The 21883-nt window shown below is 40.1% G+C and overlaps 1 protein-coding gene across 3 annotated transcripts in view; it reads right to left on the minus strand.

The window, feature by feature from the left end:
• Window positions 1–21883, minus strand: part of herc1 (HECT and RLD domain containing E3 ubiquitin protein ligase family member 1) — a 73777-nt gene that overhangs the window by 12274 nt on the left and 39620 nt on the right. For 2 of the 3 annotated variants that reach the window (XM_087793073.1, XM_087793076.1), the window contains exons 39-60: window positions 21245–21503; window positions 19966–20176; window positions 19728–19894; window positions 17928–18044; window positions 17650–17872; window positions 15565–15686; window positions 15203–15501; window positions 10476–10744; window positions 9338–9390; window positions 9017–9217; window positions 8077–8251; window positions 6407–6671; window positions 5553–5766; window positions 3024–3232; window positions 2836–2963; window positions 2639–2775; window positions 2333–2530; window positions 2140–2270; window positions 589–800; window positions 415–529; window positions 208–354; window positions 44–145 (exon numbers count right to left, since the gene is read on the minus strand). In XM_087793073.1, the coding sequence (XP_087649199.1) occupies window positions 44–145; window positions 208–354; window positions 415–529; window positions 589–800; window positions 2140–2270; window positions 2333–2530; window positions 2639–2775; window positions 2836–2963; window positions 3024–3232; window positions 5553–5766; window positions 6407–6671; window positions 8077–8251; window positions 9017–9217; window positions 9338–9390; window positions 10476–10744; window positions 15203–15501; window positions 15565–15686; window positions 17650–17872; window positions 17928–18044; window positions 19728–19894; window positions 19966–20176; window positions 21245–21503 (3954 nt within the window). The remainder of the gene's footprint in view (window positions 1–43; window positions 146–207; window positions 355–414; window positions 530–588; window positions 801–2139; window positions 2271–2332; window positions 2531–2638; window positions 2776–2835; window positions 2964–3023; window positions 3233–5552; window positions 5767–6406; window positions 6672–8076; window positions 8252–9016; window positions 9218–9337; window positions 9391–10475; window positions 10745–15202; window positions 15502–15564; window positions 15687–17649; window positions 17873–17927; window positions 18045–19727; window positions 19895–19965; window positions 20177–21244; window positions 21504–21883) is intronic. The other variant, XM_087793075.1, reaches the window with a different exon arrangement.

A 21883-nucleotide genomic window follows, 5' to 3' on the forward strand; every position in this document is an offset into this window, starting at 1 on the left:
TTGACCTTTAAACTAATAAACCTTCAGGAGGATCTTCACGCACCTTAGACCTGTTGGAACAGACGGCCACGCCCACCTCAGGGATCCAGACTATGTTCTGGATGGCACCAGAACCAGCCACGACCGTCTGGACCACCGACCCGTCCTGAGGAGACAGAGAAGGTGTGAGTCCAGCTGAAGAGTTGTGGTCCAAGTGCAGGACAGTACCCTGAGAGACCAGATGTTCATGAGACCCCCGACTCCCCCAGAGGCCAGAGCCAGACCATCGGGGCTGAAGGCCAGAGTCCTGACGGGGGTCAGGTGACCCTTGAGTTGGAAGACACAGGTGGCGCCCCCCTCGGTCCAGTGAGGAGACTGCAGCACACACACGCATGAGTCCCGGATTCATCGGGTCAGAACTTAAGGAGGACCGACCTTTGTGCCGGGTTTGGCGCCGCGTTCCCAGCCTCCTTCGGAACCGGAAGACTCTTGGAAGTGTTCCACCAGCTGAGGCACCGTCCAGACCGAGACCAGGCCGCTCTGACAGCATCTGTAAGAATCGCACGACGGGTTCAGAACCAGACCCGGGTCACTCCGAGGGTCACCTACATTGCGAACATGTTGAGGGGATCCGGACCTCGGCCCGTCAGGCCGCACCAGGCCACGCCGTTGACCTGCGACGGCTGCCGGAACATCTGCAGGCACCGCCAGCCCGAGTCCAGGTGCAGGTCTGGACCGGCCCAGAGCTTCACCGTGTCTTCTTTGCCACAGGTCAGCATCATGTGACCCGTAGGACTCCACCTGATGCTGGTGACAGACTCCTGTGCGGGTCAGAGAGCCAGAACCAACAGTTAGGGTGTGACCTTGAGTAGGTCAGTGTATCACTGTGTGCGTTTATGTGTGTGTGTGTTAACATGTGTGTTAATGTGTGTGTATTTGCGTGTTTATGTGGGTTAATGTATGTGTGTATTAAGATATGTGTATTAATGTGTGTTTGTATTTGTGTGGGTTTATCTGTGTGTGTGTTAACATATGTGTTAATGTGTGTGTGTATTACCATATGTGTATTAATATGTGTGTGGACATATATCTGTGTGTATTAACATATGTGAGTTAATGTGTGTATTAACATCTGAGTTAGTGTGTGTATATATTTGTGTGGGTTTATCTGTGTGTGTGTTAACATGTGTGTTGATGTGTTTGTGTATTACCATATGTGTATTAATATGTGTGTGGACATATATCTGTGTGTATTAACATATGTGTTAATGTGTGTGTGTATTAACATATGTGTATTAATATGTGTGTGGACATATATCTGTGTGTATTAACATATGTGAGTTAATGTGTGTATTAACATCTGAGTTAGTGTGTCTATATATTTGTGTGGGTTTATCTGTGTGTGTGTTAACATGTGTGTTAATGTGTTTGTGTATTACCATATGTGTATTAATATGTGTGTGGACATATATCTGTGTGTATTAACATATGTGTTAATGTGTGTGTGTATTAACATATGTGAGTTAATGTGTGTATTAACATCTGAGTTAGTGTGTGTGTATATTTGTGTGGGTTTATCTGTGTGTGTGTTAATGTGTTTGGTGTTAAAATGTGTGTGTGTGTGTATTAACATATGTGAGTTAATGCATGCGTGTGTGTGTTTTAACATTTTTGTTAATACGAGTATTTTTTGTATTTGTGTTAATGTGTGTGTGTGCTAAGGTATGTGTTAACGTGAGTGTGTGTTTACATATGTTTATGTGTGTGTTTTCTGCGTATGTGTGGATTTACGTGTAAATATGTGTTTGTTTGTGTGTTCTTGTGGATGTTTTTGTGTGTGTTTATGTGTTGGGTGTGTGAAGGTGTTTATGTAGGTGTGTGTTCTGGTCGCTTTATTATTATATTGTAGAATGTTTTTTTATTTATCTTTTCTGTGCAGGAAATATAAATATTTTAAATTAAATCTCATAAATAAGCAGAAATGTTCGCTACATTATTTTAAATGTATTTCAAAGTTTATTGTTTTATTAACTATTTCTCATAATAAAAATATAATTCATAGTATTATTCGGGGAATAACGGTGTTTTCTTACAATAAAAAATTGTGAGTCAACACGTCTGCATGTGTGTAGTTGTTTTGTGAACTTGTGTAACACACACCTGATGAGCATCGATCACCACGACGGCTCCGTGTTCCGAAGCATGTCTGGTTCCGATCAGAATCTTTCCGTCCGAGTATCCGACGGCGAAAGGCTTGTCCTCACAGAACCAGGCGATGTCCATCACGGCCACTGAGCGGAAGACGAGGACGGGTGAGCGTCCAGCGCTGATGATGTCATCAAACGCTTCCTACCGTCTTTCCTGTAGCAGTGCTCCAGCTCCACGCGCTGCATGCTGGACTCCATCACCTCGATCAGGCCCAGAGACCCGTCCATCCGGCCCACCAGCAGCGAGTCCACCGCCTTGTCGGCCCACAGGAAGTCCGACTCGTTCTCGGGCCACGCCAGAGCCGACACCCAGTGGGGCTGCGTGTCCAGGAGGCCCCGCCCACCTGAGGGATCACAACGTTACTCATTTGAAAAGTCAAATATTCTAAAGTCACTGATTTGACTTCGTCTCACGACGACCTCCTGCTGTGAAACAAAAAGCAGGTCTTTACCGGTGACCTGCCAGATGTTGACCAGCTTGTCCACGGCGGACGCCAAGAACTTCCCCGAGACGCTCCAGCAGAGGGGGCACAGGCACGAGTCGCTGGGGGACCCTAAGGACGGGCTGCCGTCCTCCGAGGATCCGTCACTGAGGACACACTGGACGTCAGTGACAGGCAGACAGACGGGTCGGGTCTGTGAGACGCACTGCTTGTTGAAGACGCAGGTCTGCTGCAGGCTGTACTGGCTCTTGGAGATGTTCCACAGGCGGACGGTGCCGTCGTTGCCGCTCGTGGCCAGAAGGCTCTTCTTGCTGCTCCACCTGCAGGTGATGACCTGAGGGCGGAGCAGAGATGAAGATCCGTCCCAGGGACACGGGCTCCGGGGACCACTGACCCTGTTCTGGTGGGCCTCCAGTTTGATGGAGGAGCACTTGGGAAGATCTCCGGCCATGTCGGCGAAGGTCTGGGGCTGGCTCTGGTTGTTGTCGCGGTCGTGGGCCGCCAGGGTCCGGACCAGCTGCTGCGCCGCCCACTGACGGTGCTGCGAGGAGAGGCGTGAAGACAGGCAGCAGGCCGCTAGAGCGTTGGCCAGTTCCAGAGGTCCTGCAGAAGAGGTGTGTATTCTTGTAGTATTATTACTGTAGTAACAAGGATATATGTGTAGTATTGTCCAGTACTTGACTCTGGTGTTGTGATAGTGTAGTAACAAGTATATATGTGTAGTATTGTCCAGTACTTGACTCTGGTGTTGTGATAGTGTAGTAACAAGTATATATGTGTAGTATTGTCAAGTACTTGACTTTTGTGTTGTGATAGTGTAGTAACAAGTATATATGCGTAGTATTGTCAAGTACTTGACTCTGGTGTTGTGATAGTGTAGTAACAAGTATATATGTGTAGTATTGTCAAGTACCTGACTCTGGTGTTGTGATAGTGTAGTAACAAGTATATATGTGTAGTATTGTCCAGTACTTGACTCTGGTGTAGTGATAGTGTAGTAACAAGTATATATGTGTAGTATTGTCCACTACTTGACTCTGGTGTTGTGATAGTGTAGTAACAAGTATATATGTGTAGTATTGTCCAGTACTTGACTCTGGTGTTGTGATAGTGTAGTAACAAGTATATATGTGTAGTATTGTCCAGTACTTGACTCTGGTGTTGTGATAGTGTAGTAACAAGTATATGTATGTAGTATTGTCCAGTACTTGACTCTGGTGTTGTGATAGTGTAGTAACAAGTATATATGTGTAGTATTGTCCAGTACTTGACTCTGGTGTTGTGATAGTGTAGTAACAAGTATATATGTGTAGTATTGTCCAGTACTTGACTCTGGTGTTGTGATAGTGTAGTAACAAGTATATATGTGTAGTATTGTCCAGTACTTGACTCTGGTGTTGTGATAGTGTAGTAGCAAGTATATATGTGTAGTATTGTCCAGTACTTGACTCTGGTGTTGTGATAGTGTAGTAACAAGTATATATGTGTAGTATTGTCCAGTACTTGACTCTGGTGTTGTGATGGTGTAGTAACAAGTATATATGTGTAGTATTTTCGAGTACTTGACTCTGGTGTTGTGATGGTGTAGTAACAAGTATATATGTGTAGTATTTTCGAGTACTTGACTCTGGTGTTGTGATAGTGTAGTAACAAGGATATATGTGTAGTATTTTCGAGTACTTGACTCTGGTGTTGTGATAGTGTAGTAACAAGTATATATGTGTAGTATTATCCAGTACTTGATTCTGGTGTTGTGATAGTGTAATAACAAGTATATATGTGTAGTATTGTCCAGTACTTGACTCTGGTGTTGTGATAGTGTAGTAACAAGTATATATGTTTAGTATTGTCCAGTACTTGACTCTGGTGTTGTGATAGTGTAGTAACAAGTATATATGTGTAGTATTGTCCAGTACTTGACTCTGGTGTTGTGATAGTGTAGTAACAAGTATATATGTGTAGTATTGTCCAGTACTTGACTCTGGTGTTGTGATAGTGTAGTAGCAAGTATATATGTGTAGTATTGTCCAGTACTTGACTCTGGTGTTGTGATAGTGTAGTAACAAGTATATATGTGTAGTATTGTCCAGTACTTGACTCTGGTGTTGTGATGGTGTAGTAACAAGTATATATGTGTAGTATTTTCGAGTACTTGACTCTGGTGTTGTGATGGTGTAGTAACAAGTATATATGTGTAGTATTTTCGAGTACTTGACTCTGGTGTTGTGATAGTGTAGTAACAAGGATATATGTGTAGTATTGTCCAGTACTTGACTCTGGTGTTGTGATAGTGTAGTAACAAGTATATATGTGTAGTATTGTCCAGTACTTGACTCTGGTGTAGTGATAGTGTAGTAACAAGTATATATGTGTAGTATTGTCCAGTACTTGACTCTGGTGTTGTGATAGTGTAGTAACAAGTATATATGTGTAGTATTGTCAAGTACTTGACTCTGGTGTTGTGATAGTGTAGTAACAAGTATATATGTGTAGTATTGTCCAGTACTTGACTCTGGTGTAGTGATAGTGTAGTAACAAGTATATATGTGTAGTATTGTCCAGTACTTGACTCTGGTGTTGTAGTATTTACAGACACATGACTCTTGACGAAGTCGTAACTGCTTTCATTTGTTTTCAAACCAAAATATGTCCAAACATCAGCTTTAAAAAGCTGCTGGACTCACTGTATCCTCTCGTCCTCAGTCATGGCCAGAATAAAGCAGCATTTAATTGTTCCATTAGCTGAGAAGGATGTAATGACTGCTGCCATCTAGTGGCCACAGGTTTAATTGCAAAACAAAAATGGACAAACGGGATGAATATATGAATGTAAATTGACCAACGTTTTGAATACTGATATACTAAAACAATATTGTGATGTTCCAGTTCATAGATATGTTCTCACACACAGCCCTGAACACACCTCTCTTCTCCAGGTCAGACTTGTCTCCAGCAGGTCTCAGTCTGGATCCCTTGTCGGCCAACAGAGCCACCAGCGCCTGAGTCACCACGAAGTTTGGCGACGTGACCAGTTTGCTGTCCTCGGCGGCTCCTCGCAGGAACGTGGGCAGGAACTTCCTCTGGACCGGGTCGTCGATGGTGGTCAGGTTGAGGCCCGAGGCAGCAGACACCAGGTTCTGGACGAGAAGGACAACCAGAGGTGAAGAAGTTACGGAGCTCAACCACCTACATGATTCAAATGTTTCAATGTAAGTCACAGTTATAAGTTTATATGTTTTCTTTGTTTGGTGGTAAGAAAAATTTATATTATTTATATATATATTAATTAATCAATTGGTTATTTTTTTAGGCTTAATGCTAATGGAATTTGAAAAATAACTTATTTTTGAATGATTGGAATTAAAATATCAAACTTTGAGACATTTTTGTCATTTTTATTCCATTATAAAATATAAAATTTAAGATATAAAACTCTGTGTTAAAAAAATCATTCATTTAAAAAAAGATTAGATATTTTAGAAAAAATACATTTCAATATAAAAAATACTGAATTCCAAAAATAAATGAAATGCATTTAACCCTTGTGTTATTTCGGGGTCAAGGTGACCCGAAGGCCGGATAAAAACACCTTGTTCACATTGACCCAGAGACAACACAAGGGATACCTCAAACACATTTATGTACGGGCCTTCGGGTCACGTTGACCCAGAGACAACACAAGGGATACCACAAACGCATTTATTTGTGGGCCTTCGGGTCACCTTGACCCTGAGATAACGAGGGTTAAAAAAGGCTCTTGTCATCCATGGTTCTGACCTGTGTGCAGAGCTGGACCAGGAGTCGGGCCGCGTTGGAACTGTTGGACGCCAGACACCCGACCGCCGTGCTCAGATACGCCAGGCAGGATGTGGGTTTGCTCGACTTGGGGGGTCCTCTGGGCCTCTCGCCGTGTCCGGAGACCACGGAGGGACTGCAGAGCCCGGCTCGGCCCGCCGCAGCCAAACACATGAGTCGGACCAGAGTCCTGATGTCGGTCAGACCCAGAGCCTCGAGACCCGCCGAGAGACTGCAACTGGAGCCACTGGAGGACCATCAAGGGTGTTAGACATGAACACGTGACACACACACAGAGGTCAGACATCACAGAGGTCAGACATGAACACGTGACACACACACAGAGGTCAAACATCACAGAGGTCAGACATGATCACGTGACACACACACACACACACACACACACACACACACACACACACACACACACACACACACACACACACAGAGGTCAAACATCACAGAGGTCAGACATGAACACGTGACACACACACACACACACAGAGGTCAAACATCACAGAGGTCAGACATGAACACGTGACACACACACAGAGGTCAAACATCACAGAGGTCAGACATGAACACGTGACACACACACACACACACAGAGGTCAAACATCACAGAGGTCAGACATGAACACGTGACACACACACACACACACACAGAGGTCAAACATCACAGAGGTCAGACATGAACACGTGACACACACACAGAGGTCAAACATCACAGAGGTCAGACATGAACACGTGACACACACACACACACACAGAGGTCAAACATCACAGAGGTCAAACATGAACACGTGACACACACACAGAGGTCAAACATCACAGAGGTCAGACATGAACACGTGACACACACACACACACACACACACAGAGGTCAAACATCACAGAGGTCAGACATGAACACGTGACACACACACAGAGGTCAAACATCACAGAGGTCAGACATGAACACGTGACACACACACACACACACAGAGGTCAAACATCACAGAGGTCAAACATGAACACGTGACACACACACAGAGGTCAAACATCACAGAGGTCAGACATGAACACGTGACACACACACACACACACACACACAGAGGTCAAACATCACAGAGGTCAGACATGAACACGTGACACACACACACACACAGAGGTCAAACATCACAGAGGTCAGACATGAACACGTGACACACACACAGAGGTCAAACATCACAGAGGTCAGACATGAACACGTGACACACACACAGAGGTCAAACATCACAGAGGTCAGACATGAACACGTGACACACACACACACACACAGAGAGGTCAAACATATCAGAGGTCAGACATGAACACGTGACACACACACAGAGGTCAAACATCACAGAGGTCAGACATGAACACGTGACACACACACAGAGGTCAAACATCACAGAGGTCAGACATGAACACGTGACACACACACAGAGGTCAAACATCACAGAGGTCAGACATGATCACGTGACACACACACAGAGGTCAAACATGAACATGTGACACACACACAGAGGTCAAACATGAACATGTGACACACACACAGAGGTCAGACATGATCAGGTGACACACACACAGAGGTCAAACATGAACATGTGACACACACACAGAGGTCAGACATGATCAGGTGACACACACACCTGACGGACAGCAGTGAGAGCGCCCTCATCACCATGGTCCGAGCCAGCAGCACCTGCGCCGCCGCCGTGACTCGTCGCAGAGCCATGACTCGGTCGTGAGGGTTCTGGAGAGACGCGGCCTGCTCGCCCAGAGACGCCCGGCCTGAGGGACCCTTGTCCACTGAGGTCTGGCAGCCTGAACAGAAGGTCAGAGCAGTTCAGGAGCTTCACCATGACTGGAGTTCAGTCAAGGCTTGATGTCACCAGAAGGTCATGTTAGCTTTTAGCTAAGAGGTCGCTAAAGACAGTTTTGAAAAACTAAAAAGTATATATGTGTAGTATTGTCCAGTACTTGACTCTGGTGTTGTGATAGTGTAGTAACAAGTATATATGTGTTGTATTGGCCAGTACTTGACTCTGGTGCTGTGATAGTGTAGTAACAAGTATATATGTGTAGTATTGTCCAGTACTTGACTCTGGTGTTGTGATAGTGTAGTAACAAGTATATATGTGTAGTATTGTCCAGTACTTGACTCTGGTGTTGTGATAGTGTAGTAACAAGTATATATGTGTAGTATTGTCCAGTACTTGACTCTGGTGTTGTAGTATTTACAGACCACATGACTCTTGACGAAGTCGTAACTGCTTTCATTTGTTTTCAAACCAAAATATGTCCAAAGATCAGCTTTAAAAGCTGCTGGAGTCACTGTATCCTCTCGTCCTCAGTTATCACCAGGATCTTGTGGGTTTTCATCTGGGTTTATTTGTTGTAAATAAAAACATTGAATTATGTTATTTAACACCCAAAAGAAACTGATAACTATTAATACTCTATTGTAACAATGATTAGTTATATTGGATTATACAAGTATATCAATATTTTATACCTCAAAGTTTGGTCTAGTAATAGTTTTATCGAGTCATGAAGTCTGTTTCTAAGAGTCGTGAGAGTGAAATGTACCGATCTGCAGCAGCGTCTCCTCCATGTTGTTGGCGGCCGTCACCATGGCGATGGAGGCTCCGAGCGGGTCACTGTCCGGGAACTGGACCGGCTCCGGGACGGTTCTTCTCTCGTTCAGACCGAGGGATCCTGCCATGTGATCGAAGTCCTCCTCTCCTGACGTCTTGTTTTCTTCGTCCACGTACAGCATGTCCCAGTCCTCTGTGACACACACACACACGCGCACACGCACACGCACGCACACACACACACACACACACACACACACACACACACACACAGAGTCAACACAATGGTCTCGACACCAGTGAACACACTTACCTTCATACACACTCTCCTGCTTCCCCAGGAGGTCTGGAGCCTGACCCTTGTACCTTCAAACACACAAAAATTAATTAAAATAAAAGTTTTTAATTCAATCTTTTTTTTTTACAACATCTGAACAGTTATATGTTGATTCTTTTAAGTTATACGTTGATTCTATCAAGTTATGTGTTGATTCTATCAAGTTATGTGTTGATTCTATCAAGTTATATGTTGATTCTATCAAGTTATGTGTTGATTCGGTCAAGTTATGTGTTGACTCTATCAAATGTTGTGTTGGTTGTATCAAGTTATATGTTGATTCTATCAAGTTATGTGTTGATTCTATCAAGTTATATGTTGATTCTCTCAAGTTATATGTTGATTCTATCAAGTTATATGTTGATTCTATCAAGTTATGTGTTGATTCTATCAAGTTATGTGATGATTCTATCAAGTTATATGTTGATTCTATCAAGTTATGTGTTGATTCTATCAAGTTATATGTTGATTCTATCAAGTTATATGTTGATTCTATCAAGTTATGTGTTGATTCTATCAAGTTATATGTTGATTCTATCAAGTTATATGTTGATTCTATCAAGTTATATGTTGATTCTATCAAGTTATATGTTGATTCTATCAAGTTATGTGTTGATTCTATCAAGTTATATGTTGATTCTATCAAGTTATGTGTTGATTCTATCAAGTTATATGTTGATTCTATCAAGTTATATGTTGATTCTATCAAGTTATATGTTGATTCTATCAAGTTATGTGTTGATTCTATCAAGTTATATGTTGATTCTATCAAGATATGTGTTGATTCTATCAAGTTATGTGTTGATTCTATCAAATGTTGTGTTGGTTGTATCAAGTTATATGTTGATTCTATCAAGTTATGTGTTGATTCTATCAAGTTATATGTTGATTCTATCAAGTTATGAATTGATTCTATCAAGTTATGTGTTGATTCTATCAAGTTATGTGTTGATTCTATCAAGTTATATGTTGATTCTATCAAATGTTGTGTTGGTCGTATCATACAATGACTTATTAATATGAAAACAATGAGTAAACGTCAACATTGATCAATGAAATGAAATAAAATCACACTCAGATTTTGAGCTCTAGTCGACTCTATACGTGGACAAACCTCTCCAGGACGGGGGTCTTGGTCTTGGTCTTCATGGCCAGGTACTGGTCCCGACAGGAGCCGCACAGGAGGTAGTAGGGGTTCCCGCTCCCGCACTCGCCCCCGAACCATCCGTCCACGTAGGACCCGTCGCTACGGTAACCCTGGCGGTTGGTGCTGCGCCCACAGCCCGGGTGACACTTCTTCATGTGTTGGTTGAAGTTGTCCACGTTGGCGTCGCACAGTTCACACACCACCACCTCGTCACGGTCGTCCACCTCACACACGTGCTGCCGGACACACACACACACACACACACAGGACAGAGTTGATCATGTGACCTGAGACACACCAGATAGAACCTCAAACTTTTCCTCATCCAGCAGATGTTGAGCCACTCATGGATCTAGATGTTGTTTGTTTGTGACTCCAGACACTGACACAGTTGAGAAACCTTCTTGTGTCTGAAGTATGTCACTGTCATCAGAATAATTAATATTTTGAATTTAACATTTAAAATGTTCAAACTCTTGTTACTTTTTTGTAGTAGTAGTAGTAGTAGTAGTAGTAGTTTTTTGTAGAAGTACTGAATTACTTGTCAAAATAATTGAATTTAATAATTTTTTATTTTAGAGGATGAATTTGTTTTTGTTGAATAATTACATTTTAAAATGTGTATACATTGAATTGTTTTGGGGTTTTTTTATTGAAAAAATTAAAATTTTCGAAATTATTATTAATTTTTTTATACCTAGAGTTTAATATTCAAATTCAAATAATTCAAAAATAAATGCTATAACAGTGCCGCCAGAAAATAACAAAATAATACCAAGCACTACTGTCATCAGTGAACAGAGAAGCAGATGCAACATGAATGCTCCTCCCATGATGCAACACTAATAGACTCAGGGACGCAGTCGTTTCTCGTGCTATTAGAATGTTTAATTCTCGCTCACACTCGCTCTCAAAAAAAAAGAATTGAATGATTAAATCTTGAATATGAAGTTCTATGTGTGAATTAATCCTTAATTTTGAATAATAATATTAGAATTTGTTTTATTTTACATCATTGAAAGAAAATGAAACCTTTCAATAAACAAATTATTGAATTAAATTCATCCCCAAAATAATTGAATGTTTCAAAAAAACAAAAATCCATTTTATGCCTTCTGTTATCTCAGGGTCACAGGGTCAAGGTGACCCAAAGGTATCAGGCGTTCGGGTCACCTTGACCCCAGAGATAACACAAGGTTTAAATTCAACCGTTCAATATTACGATGCCAATTGAATACTTCCATAGTTGTATTAAATTTTTAAATGCATTTATTATTAACAAAAAAAACTACTTTTTTCATTCATTCGTTCATTTCATTCATAAATAAAAAATAGACATTGCAGTTAGTTTCATGCTTGTATTAAAAAAGTTTTTAAAAAATGGGTTTTCATTGGTGTTTTATTTAGAGTTTTGCACTTTGATTTGTGTAATATAATTATAATTATTCGTCATATTGTTTATTCCAGGTGTGTTTAGCAGTGCTGTGCCATTTATGGATTTTATTTTTAATTAAGTCAAGTTAAATAAAGTTATTTAAATTGATTTAAGTATCAAGTTATATGTTGATTCTATCAAGTTATGTGTTGATTCTATCAAGTTATGTGTTGATTCTCTCAAGTTAAATGTTGATTCTATCAAGTTATATGTTAATTCTATCAAGTTACATGTTGATTCTATCAAGTTATATGTTGATTCTCTCAAGTTATATGTTGATTCTATCAAGTTATATGTTGATTCTATCAAGTTATATGTTGATTCTATCAAGTTATATGTTGATTCTATCAAGTAATATGTTGATTCTCTCAAGTTATATGTTGATTCTCTCAAGTTATATGTTGATTCTATCAAGTTATATGTTGATTCTATCAAGTTATGTGTTGATTCTATCAAGTTATATGTTGATTCTATCACGTTATATGTTGATTCTCTCAAGTTATATGTTGATTCTATCAAGTTATATGTTGATTCTATCAAGTTATATGTTGATTCTCTCAAGTTATATGTTGATTCTATCAAGTTATATGTTGATTCTATCAAGTTATGTGTTGATTCTATAAAGTTATATGTTGATTCTATCAAGTTATATGTTGATTCTCTCAAGTTATATGTTGATTCTATCAAGTTATATGTTGATTCTATCAAGTTATATGTTGATTCTCTAAAGTTATATGTTGATTCTCTCAAGTTATATGTTGATTCTATAAAGTTATATGTTGATTCTATCAAGTTATATGTTGATTCTCTCAAGTTATATGTTGATTCTATCAAGTTATATGTTGATTCTATCAAGTTATATGTTGATTCTCTCAAGTTATATGTTGATTCTATCAAGTTATATGTTGATTCTATCAAGTTATATGTTGATTCTCTCAAGTTATGTGTTGATTCTATCAAGTTATATGTTGATTCTCTCAAGTTATGTTGATTCTCTCAAGTTATGTTGATTCTATCAAGTTATGTGTTGATTCTATCAAGTTATGTGTTGATTCTCTCAAGTTAAATGTTGATTCTATCAAGTTATATGTTAATTCTATCAAGTTACATGTTGATTCTATCAAGTTATATGTTGATTCTCTCAAGTTATATGTTGATTCTATCAAGTTATATGTTGATTCTATCAAGTTATATGTTGATTCTATCAAGTTATATGTTGATTCTATCAAGTAATATGTTGATTCTCTCAAGTTATATGTTGATTCTCTCAAGTTATATGTTGATTCTATCAAGTTATATGTTGATTCTATCAAGTTATGTGTTGATTCTATCAAGTTATATGTTGATTCTATCACGTTATATGTTGATTCTCTCAAGTTATATGTTGATTCTATCAAGTTATATGTTGATTCTATCAAGTTATATGTTGATTCTCTCAAGTTATATGTTGATTCTATCAAGTTATATGTTGATTCTATCAAGTTATGTGTTGATTCTATAAAGTTATATGTTGATTCTATCAAGTTATATGTTGATTCTCTCAAGTTATATGTTGATTCTATCAAGTTATATGTTGATTCTATCAAGTTATATGTTGATTCTCTAAAGTTATATGTTGATTCTCTCAAGTTATATGTTGATTCTATAAAGTTATATGTTGATTCTATCAAGTTATATGTTGATTCTCTCAAGTTATATGTTGATTCTATCAAGTTATATGTTGATTCTATCAAGTTATATGTTGATTCTCTCAAGTTATATGTTGATTCTATCAAGTTATATGTTGATTCTATCAAGTTATATGTTGATTCTCTCAAGTTATGTGTTGATTCTATCAAGTTATATGTTGATTCTCTCAAGTTATGTTGATTCTATCAAGTTATGTGTTGATTCTATCAAGTTATGTGTTGATTCTATCAAGTTATATGTTGATTTAAATGCATTTATTATTAACAAAAAAAAAAAAAAAAATTCATTCATTTCATTCATAAATAAAAAATAAACATTGCAAATGTTTGTTTTGATTGAAGCACATTTTGTGAGATTGAATAATCAAAACACCTTTAAGAATAATGTGACCCAACACAAAAAGATGACTTCAATCAAACAAAACCGTTTCATGTTTTCTTTTGTCTGTATTTCTTGCATTCAAATCATTTTTTTGATTGACATTGTTATTATTGACTGACATGACTCTGTGTGTGTGTGTGTGTGTGTGTGTGTGTGTGTGTGTGTGTGTGTGTGTGTGTTGACGTGCACATGCAGGTGAAGAAGAAGGTGAAGCAGGAAGTGAAGCAGGAGGTGAAGCAGGAAGTGAAGCAGGAGGTGAAGCAGGAAGTGAAGCAGGAGGTGAAGCAGGAAGTGAAGCAGGAAGTGAAGCAGGAGGTGAAGCAGGAAGTGAAGCAGGAGGTGAAGCAGGAAGTGAAGCAGGAGGTGAAGCAGGAAGTGAAGCAGGAAGTGAAGCAGGAGGTGAAGCAGGAAGTGAAGCAGGAAGTGAAGCAGGAAGTGAAGCAGGAAGTGCAGCAGGAAGTGAAGCAGGAGGTGAAGCAGGAGGTGCAGCAGGAGGTGAAGCAGGAAGTGAAGCAGGAAGTGAAGCAGGAGGTGAAGCAGGAAGTGAAGCAGGAAGTGAAGCAGGAAGTGAAGCAGGAGGTGAAGCAGGAAGTGAAGCAGGAGGTGAAGCAGGAAGTGAAGCAGGAAGTGAAGCAGGAGGTGCAGCAGGAAGTGAAGCAGGAGGTGCAGCAGGAAGTGAAGCAGGAGGTGAAGCAGGAAGTGAAGCAGGAAGTGAAGCAGGAAGTGAAGCAGGAGGTGAAGCAGGAAGTGAAGCAGGAGGTGCAGCAGGAAGTGAAGCAGGAAGTGAAGCAGGAGGTGCAGCAGGAGGTGAAGCAGGAGGTGCAGCAGGAGGTGAAGCAGGAGGTGAAGCAGGAGGTGAAGCAGGAAGTGAAGCAGGAGGTGCAGCAGGAAGTGAAGCAGGAGGTGAAGCAGGAAGTGAAGCAGGAGGTGCAGCAGGAAGTGAAGCAGGAAGTGAAGCAGGAGGTGAAGCAGGAGGTGAAGCAGGAGGTGAAGCAGGAGGTGCAGCAGGAGGTGCAGCAGGAGGTGAAGCAGGAGGTGAAGCAGGAAGTGAAGCAGGAGGTGCAGCAGGAGGTGAAGCAGGAGGTGCAGCAGGAGGTGCAGCAGGAGGTGCAGCAGGAGGTGCAGCAGGAGGTGCAGCGCACGAGCAGAACGGTGGCCCCGCTGGCCCAAAGCAGAAAGTCACACACACCCATGTTGGCCAGTCCAGTACCTCTGGGATCCACATTCCCAGAATGTCCGTGTCACTGGCCAGGTCCGAGCCGAACATGGCCTCCATGGTCTCCTCGTCCAGGTCCATCTCCAGCTCTTCGTCCAGGTTGATGTCGTACAGAGCCCCCGAGTCCTGCTGCTGCTGTTGTTGTTGTTGTTGTTGTTGCTGCTGTTGTTGTTGTTGTTGCTGCTGCTGCTGCTGAGGCTGCTGCTGCTGCAGGGGCGGGACCTCCCGCCGGGCCTGGCTGTGGTGGGCCTGCACTGAGCGGTACAGTCCGGCTGGGAAGAGACCGGAACCGTCAGGGACTTTTTGAAGTGACAAGAGCCGGAGATGGTTCTCACCTGCTCGGGCCAGGAGGGTTCGAGCTGCCAGGTCCAGGCGCTGCTTTCTTCCTGCAGCCGTGCGGCTGGTGAAGGTGTTGCTGCTCGACGAGGACAAACCTTCACGGTCCGCACACTCGGTGCTGAAACAAAGATACCGTCAGGGTTTGGTGTAAAAGTCAACGAGAAGATCAGTCAAAAATATATATCAGTGTCATCAGAATATTGTATAGTTGGATTTAACATATCTATTGTATTCATGTATTTATTTTACTGTTTATACATGTATCTATGGATGTTAGTTTGGATGGATGTTTTTATCGTTGCCAATAAATACTCAAACTTAGTGGAGTAATAGTAAAAACCTTTATGGGTGTGATACCACAGACCTTTAGGAGGGTAATACTACGGACCTTTGGGGAGTAATACAAACTTTGCGGAGTAATACTATGAACCTTTAAGGGGTTAATACTAAGGACTTTGGTGAGTAATACTATGAACCATTAAGGGGTCAATACTACAGACTTTGCGTAGTAATACCACAAACCTTTGCCAAGTAATACTACAAACCTTTAGGGGGGTAATACTACATACTTAGCCGAGTAATACTATGAAGCTTTGCAGTGTAATACTATGAGCCTTTAAAGGGTTAATAATATGGACTTTGCCAATTAATACTACAAACCTTTAGGGGGGTAATACTACATACTTAGCCGAGTAATACTATGAAGCTTTGCAGTGTAATACTATGAGCCTTTAAAGGGTTAATAATATGGACTTAGCCAAGTAATACTACAAAACTTTGCGGAGTAATAATATGAAACTTTAAGGGATTATTACTACTGAACTTTGCGGAGTAATATTATGAACCTTTAGGGGGGTAATATTAAGGACTTAGCGGAGTAATACGACGAACCTTTGCGGAGTAATACTATGAACCTTTAAGGGATTAATACTACTGAACTTTGCAGAGTAATACTATGAACCTTAAGGGGGGTAATATTAAGGACTTAGCAGAGTAATACGACGAACCTTTGCGGAGTAATACTATGGAGCTTTGCGTGGATTTAACATATCAATTGTTTTTATTAAATTAAATTCTATAGTCATTTCTAGATTGAAAGGTCGAATACGTTTTCGTCAAATAAAAAAAAATAAATGATCTAAATTCAACATTATTTAACTCGTAGACTTTTAAATTCAATATAAAATATATAAAAGTGATACGAGACGATACTAAGAGAGAACCTAGTTGATCGTCTAAGTCATCGCATGATTGTGTCATTGGATGAAAGTTTGATCCAGTAGCTCCACAACAAGAACACAGCCAGATAAATATTTAACAGCACCTTTTCTTATTGTTATTTTTGTAAATATGTTAATGTATATATAATATAGGGCAGATTTTTATTATATTCTATTTAGATTTTTCTTTTCATTTTATTATTTTATTTCTGGGTGTTTTTTATTTGTGGTATTGCTGTTGTTTAAACCGAATTTCCCCTCGCGAGACGAATAAAGGATTTCTGATCTGATCTGATCGGTGCTCGTTTAGTAATGTCTGGTGACTCTAATATACCACCATTAGTATAAAGAAATTTTTTTTTTACTTTTGAATAAAATTAAATAAAAGTTGTTTTTTTTATTATTGATTAATCTTGTTGTTTTTCCAGCATTTAATTCATTTTGTTTAAGTGACTGAAGTTTTTCTATTAATTGTTTTTTTTCTATGAAAAGGTTGAATTTGTTTAGATTTTTTAAATTATAATATAATTGAGAAATAATGAATATATCTAACGGCAGACGATCCTGTGACGACGTAGAAGCTCAAGATCCAGAAGCTCGGTACTCTTCTGCTAATGTCTGGCAGCATTTATATTGAATTTAAAAGACTGCGAATTAAATTATATTGAATTTGGAACATTAATTTTTTAATTATTAGAAATAGAATATCAAACTCTATGTGTAAAAAAAAAAAGATGATTGATTTTAATCATAAATATATAAATAAATATCAATATGGATTTTTTTTTTAATTCATGTAAAGTCAACCCTTCAATATTCTGATACACTTATAAGATACACTTATAAGACACAACAAGGTACCTCTCACTGAAGCCTTCCTCCAGCTCTGCAGCATCAGAGTTCTCTCCAGGCGAGGAGAAGAAGGTCCTCCTCTCAGCAGACTTCAGGCCTCCAGAGGCTCCTGCACAGGACGACTCTGAAGCTTCCGCACAGGTTTCTTCACGGTTGTCGTCGGAGAGCGGATGTTCGATCATCCACATGGCGAGCACCGTGATGTTCTGAGTATCCGCTTCTCCTCGTGCACCTGGACCCAGACGCTCGTGAGGAACCTTCACCATGAAGAACTCGACGCGACTCACCTGTGGCCTCCAGAGCTTTGGTGATCTGCCTCAGAGAGAAGCCCATCTCCAGCAGAGGCACAGCGATGGCGGGAGGAGGAGGGGAGGTGGAGAGGCGGCTGGTCGGGTCCGACAGAGCTGCAGACGAACACAATCACTTCCTGCTCTTGTAGTATATTTGTCAGAATATACAGGCACGGCAGATTCAAGAGTAATACTACAGACCCTTGCAGAGTTTTAATACAGACACTAGCAGAATAATACTTCAGACCCTTGCAGTTACTCTTCTGATGTCACTATGGCGGCTCAGAAGAGTAACCGCAGCAACAGGCTCCTCTCCACGCACTGCAGAACTGAACGTTTTAAGACTTTGTTCCTTCTGCCATGAGATGCTACAATAGAATTCTCGCTCATGCTTGACATGCACTTTTGACTTTTGGTTGGCGACTTTTGAATTATTTATTTATGTTTTGTATGCATTTATTTTATTTGTGTATTTATTTGATTGTATTCATGTTTTTATTTTACTGTTTATACATGTATCTATGGATGTTAGTTTGGATGGATGTTTTTATTGCTGCTGGACAAAGGAATTTATCCTCCAGGATCACTAAAGTATCTTGTAGCAAAAGTAATACTACTTACCTTTGCCAATAAATACTCAAACTTAGTGGAGTAATAGGAAAAACCTTTATGGGTGTGATACCACAGACCTTTAGGAGGGTAATATTACGGACCTTTGGGGAGTAATACAAACTTTGCGGAGTAATACTATGAACCTTTAAGGGGTTAATACTAAGGACTTTGGGGAGTAATACTATGAACCTTTAAGGGGTTAATACTAAGGACTTTGGGGAGTAATACTATGAACCTTTAAGGGGTCAATACTACGGACTTTGCGTAGTAATACCACAAACCTTAGCCAAGTAATACTACAAACCTTTAGGGGGGTAATACTACATACTTAGCCAAGTAATACTATGAAGCTTTGCAGTGTAATACTATGAGCCTTTAAAGGGTTAAAAATATGGACTTAGCCAAGTAATACTACAAATCTTTGCGGAGTAATAATATAAACCTTTAAGGGATTATTACTACTGAACTTTGCGGAGTAATACTATGAACCTTTAGGGGGGTAATATTAAGGACTTGGTTGAGTAATACGACAAACCTTTGCGGAGTAATACTATGACCCTTTAAGGGGGTAATACTAAGGACTTTGGGGAGTAATACTATGAACCTTTAAGGGGTCAATACTAAGGACTTTGGGGAGTAATACTATGAACCATTAAGGGGTCAATACTACAGACTTTGCGTAGTAATACCACAAACCTTTGACAAGTAATACTACAAACCTTTAGGGGGGTAATACTACATACTTAGCCGAGTAATACTATGAAGCTTTGCAGTGTAATACTATGAGCCTTTAAAGGGTTAATACTACGGACTTTGCCAAGTAATACTACAAACCTTAGCCAAGTAATACTACAAACCTTTAGGGGGGTAATACTACATACTTAGCCAAGTAATACTACAAATCTTTGCGGAGTAATAATATAAACCTTTAAGGGATTATTACTACTGAACTTTGCGGAGTAATACTATGAACCTTTAGGGGGGTAATATTAAGGACTTGGTTGAGTAATACGACGAACCTTTGCGGAGTAATACTATGACCCTTTAAGGGGGTAATACTAAGGACTTTGTGGAGTAAAACTACAAACCTTTGCGGAGTAATACTATGGAGCTTTGCGTAGTAGTAATAGACCTTTACTGATTTTAAGTGCACCTATAGTCTGAGTAATACGGTAGATCACTTACAGGTGCCGGTTCTGTTCTGGGATCGACCGGTCTGAGTGTCGGGGGAGGAAAGGCTCTGCCGCCTGCCGACCTCATCGGAGGGGGAGGTGGGGAGGGAGGCGACCGGGGGTGTCTGAGCTCGTCTGTTAGGACCGAGCGCCGTGGTTGGATAGCTGGAGAACATTTGCCTGTCGTGATAGAAGGACGAGAGGTTCATTCATCTGAGGAGCAGCAGAAGATCTTCCAGCAGGACTCGGACCTCAGCAGACTGAGCGGCATGGCACCGGGAGACTCTGCAGCAGGAGCCGTCTCCGGGTCAGTGACGGGTGTGGTGGCCGTGGTGGTGTCCTCCAGGGAGGAGCTCATGAAGGACGTGGTGCTGGACGTGGATGGACTCGTGGTCACGGGCGTCTGGGCCAGTTGATCGCCTTCTGGGGGGTCACTGTGGCCCTCTGGGTCACTCCGTGGTACTGGGACCACACAGACAAGAAGATGTCAAACTTCATCACACAAGGAGCTCAAATATTTTAACAAAATGTATTTTTATTAGACTATCAGCAACAGAAATGATGAGTTTGATATCATTAGTTCTTCTTGGAGGCTCAATATATCATGATTATCTAGGTTTTTGTCTTTCCTTTTAGCCATTGAATTTCATATTATATTTTATCTCATCTCATTAATACACTTCAAAGATTGAACATTTATGCTTTGACACATTTTATCTTTGCATTTAGCAAGATTGTATTTTTGAAAGACTGTATTTCGTAAGATTCTATTTCAGTATTTTTGAAAGATTCTATTTTTGCATCTTGTAAGATTCTACTTTAGTAAGATTCTACTTCGGTATTTCATGAGATTGTTTTTAGAAAGATTGTATTTCTGTTGTTTTTTTTAAATTGTTTTTCGAAAGATTGTTTTTTTGTATTTTATAAGATTGTATTTTGTTAAAACTGTATTTTTTTAAGATTGCATTTTCGTATTTTATAAGATTGTATTTTGTTAAAACTGTATTTTCTTAAGATTGCATTTTCGTATTTTATAAGATTGTATTTTGTAAAATAGTATTTTTGTAAAATTTTAATTTTGAAATTTTGTATTTTATAACATACAAAACTTCAAAATTACAATTTTATTTATTTTATTTATTTTATATATAATAATATAAAAATCAAAATTTCAAAATACAGAATTTCAAAATGAAAATTTTGCAAAAATACAATTTGCAAAGACTGTATTTTATAAGATTGTATTTTGTAAAATTGTCTTATCAGACATTAATGTGTGTATTTTTATTTTTGCCATTTTTCTTAAAAAACAGAAGCTGCAAATAATGTAATTTTTTCCTCAGTGAGGTTAATGGAGTCAAACTTTTAACTTCAACATCCTCTCAACACTGTCATCAGTGAACAGAGAAGCAGATGCAGCACGAATGCTCCTCCCATGATGCAACACTAACAGACTCAGGGACTCATTAATTCCCAGAGGAGACCTCCAGAGGATCAGTAAAGTCCATCTATGCCCGTCAACATCTCTACCTGCTCCGGACGTGCCCGACTCCTCCAACAGGCCGGTCACCACCAGCTTGTAGATGATGGACTGAGCTCGCTCCAGGTCCACCAGACCCAGAGCCCTCTTGATGGGCGAGCGCATGACGGCCCGCTTCACCATGTGCCGCATCAGGAACTGCAGCGCCGCTCGCATCTCCGCCTCCTCCGGGCAGACGGGCGTGTTGGCGTTGTTGCCGCCGATGTTCAGGTCGGCATTATGACCGCTGGCGCTGGTGTCCGGCTGGGCCTGGACCAGGGAGAGAAGGTTTGGTTTCTGAGCTTCGTGGGATTCGCTCTGAAGGTCGTTCTATGAAGTCAGGATTTCTGTCTCGTCCATTTAATCTCTTGAAAAATGTGTGAAAGTATTCAAGAGAATCTAAACTGGTGAGTGTTATAACATGTTTCAATGTTATTGTACATGTTTATCCTTAATTACTATTATTTTTAATCATTACATTGTATCATTTCTTTATAAAATTAATGATTTTAGGCACAAAATTTGATATAATGGCATTTTATAGAAAAAACGGCGAAGGACATTTAATTTTTCGATATATATATATATTTGTAAATAAATACATTTGTTTCAGAAAATTGGAATTTTGTATAACAATGTGTACATTTGTT

This window comes from Callionymus lyra, chromosome 6 (genome assembly GCF_982586985.1).
Source record: "Callionymus lyra chromosome 6, fCalLyr1.hap1.1, whole genome shotgun sequence".
Lineage (NCBI taxonomy): Eukaryota > Metazoa > Chordata > Actinopteri > Syngnathiformes > Callionymidae > Callionymus > Callionymus lyra.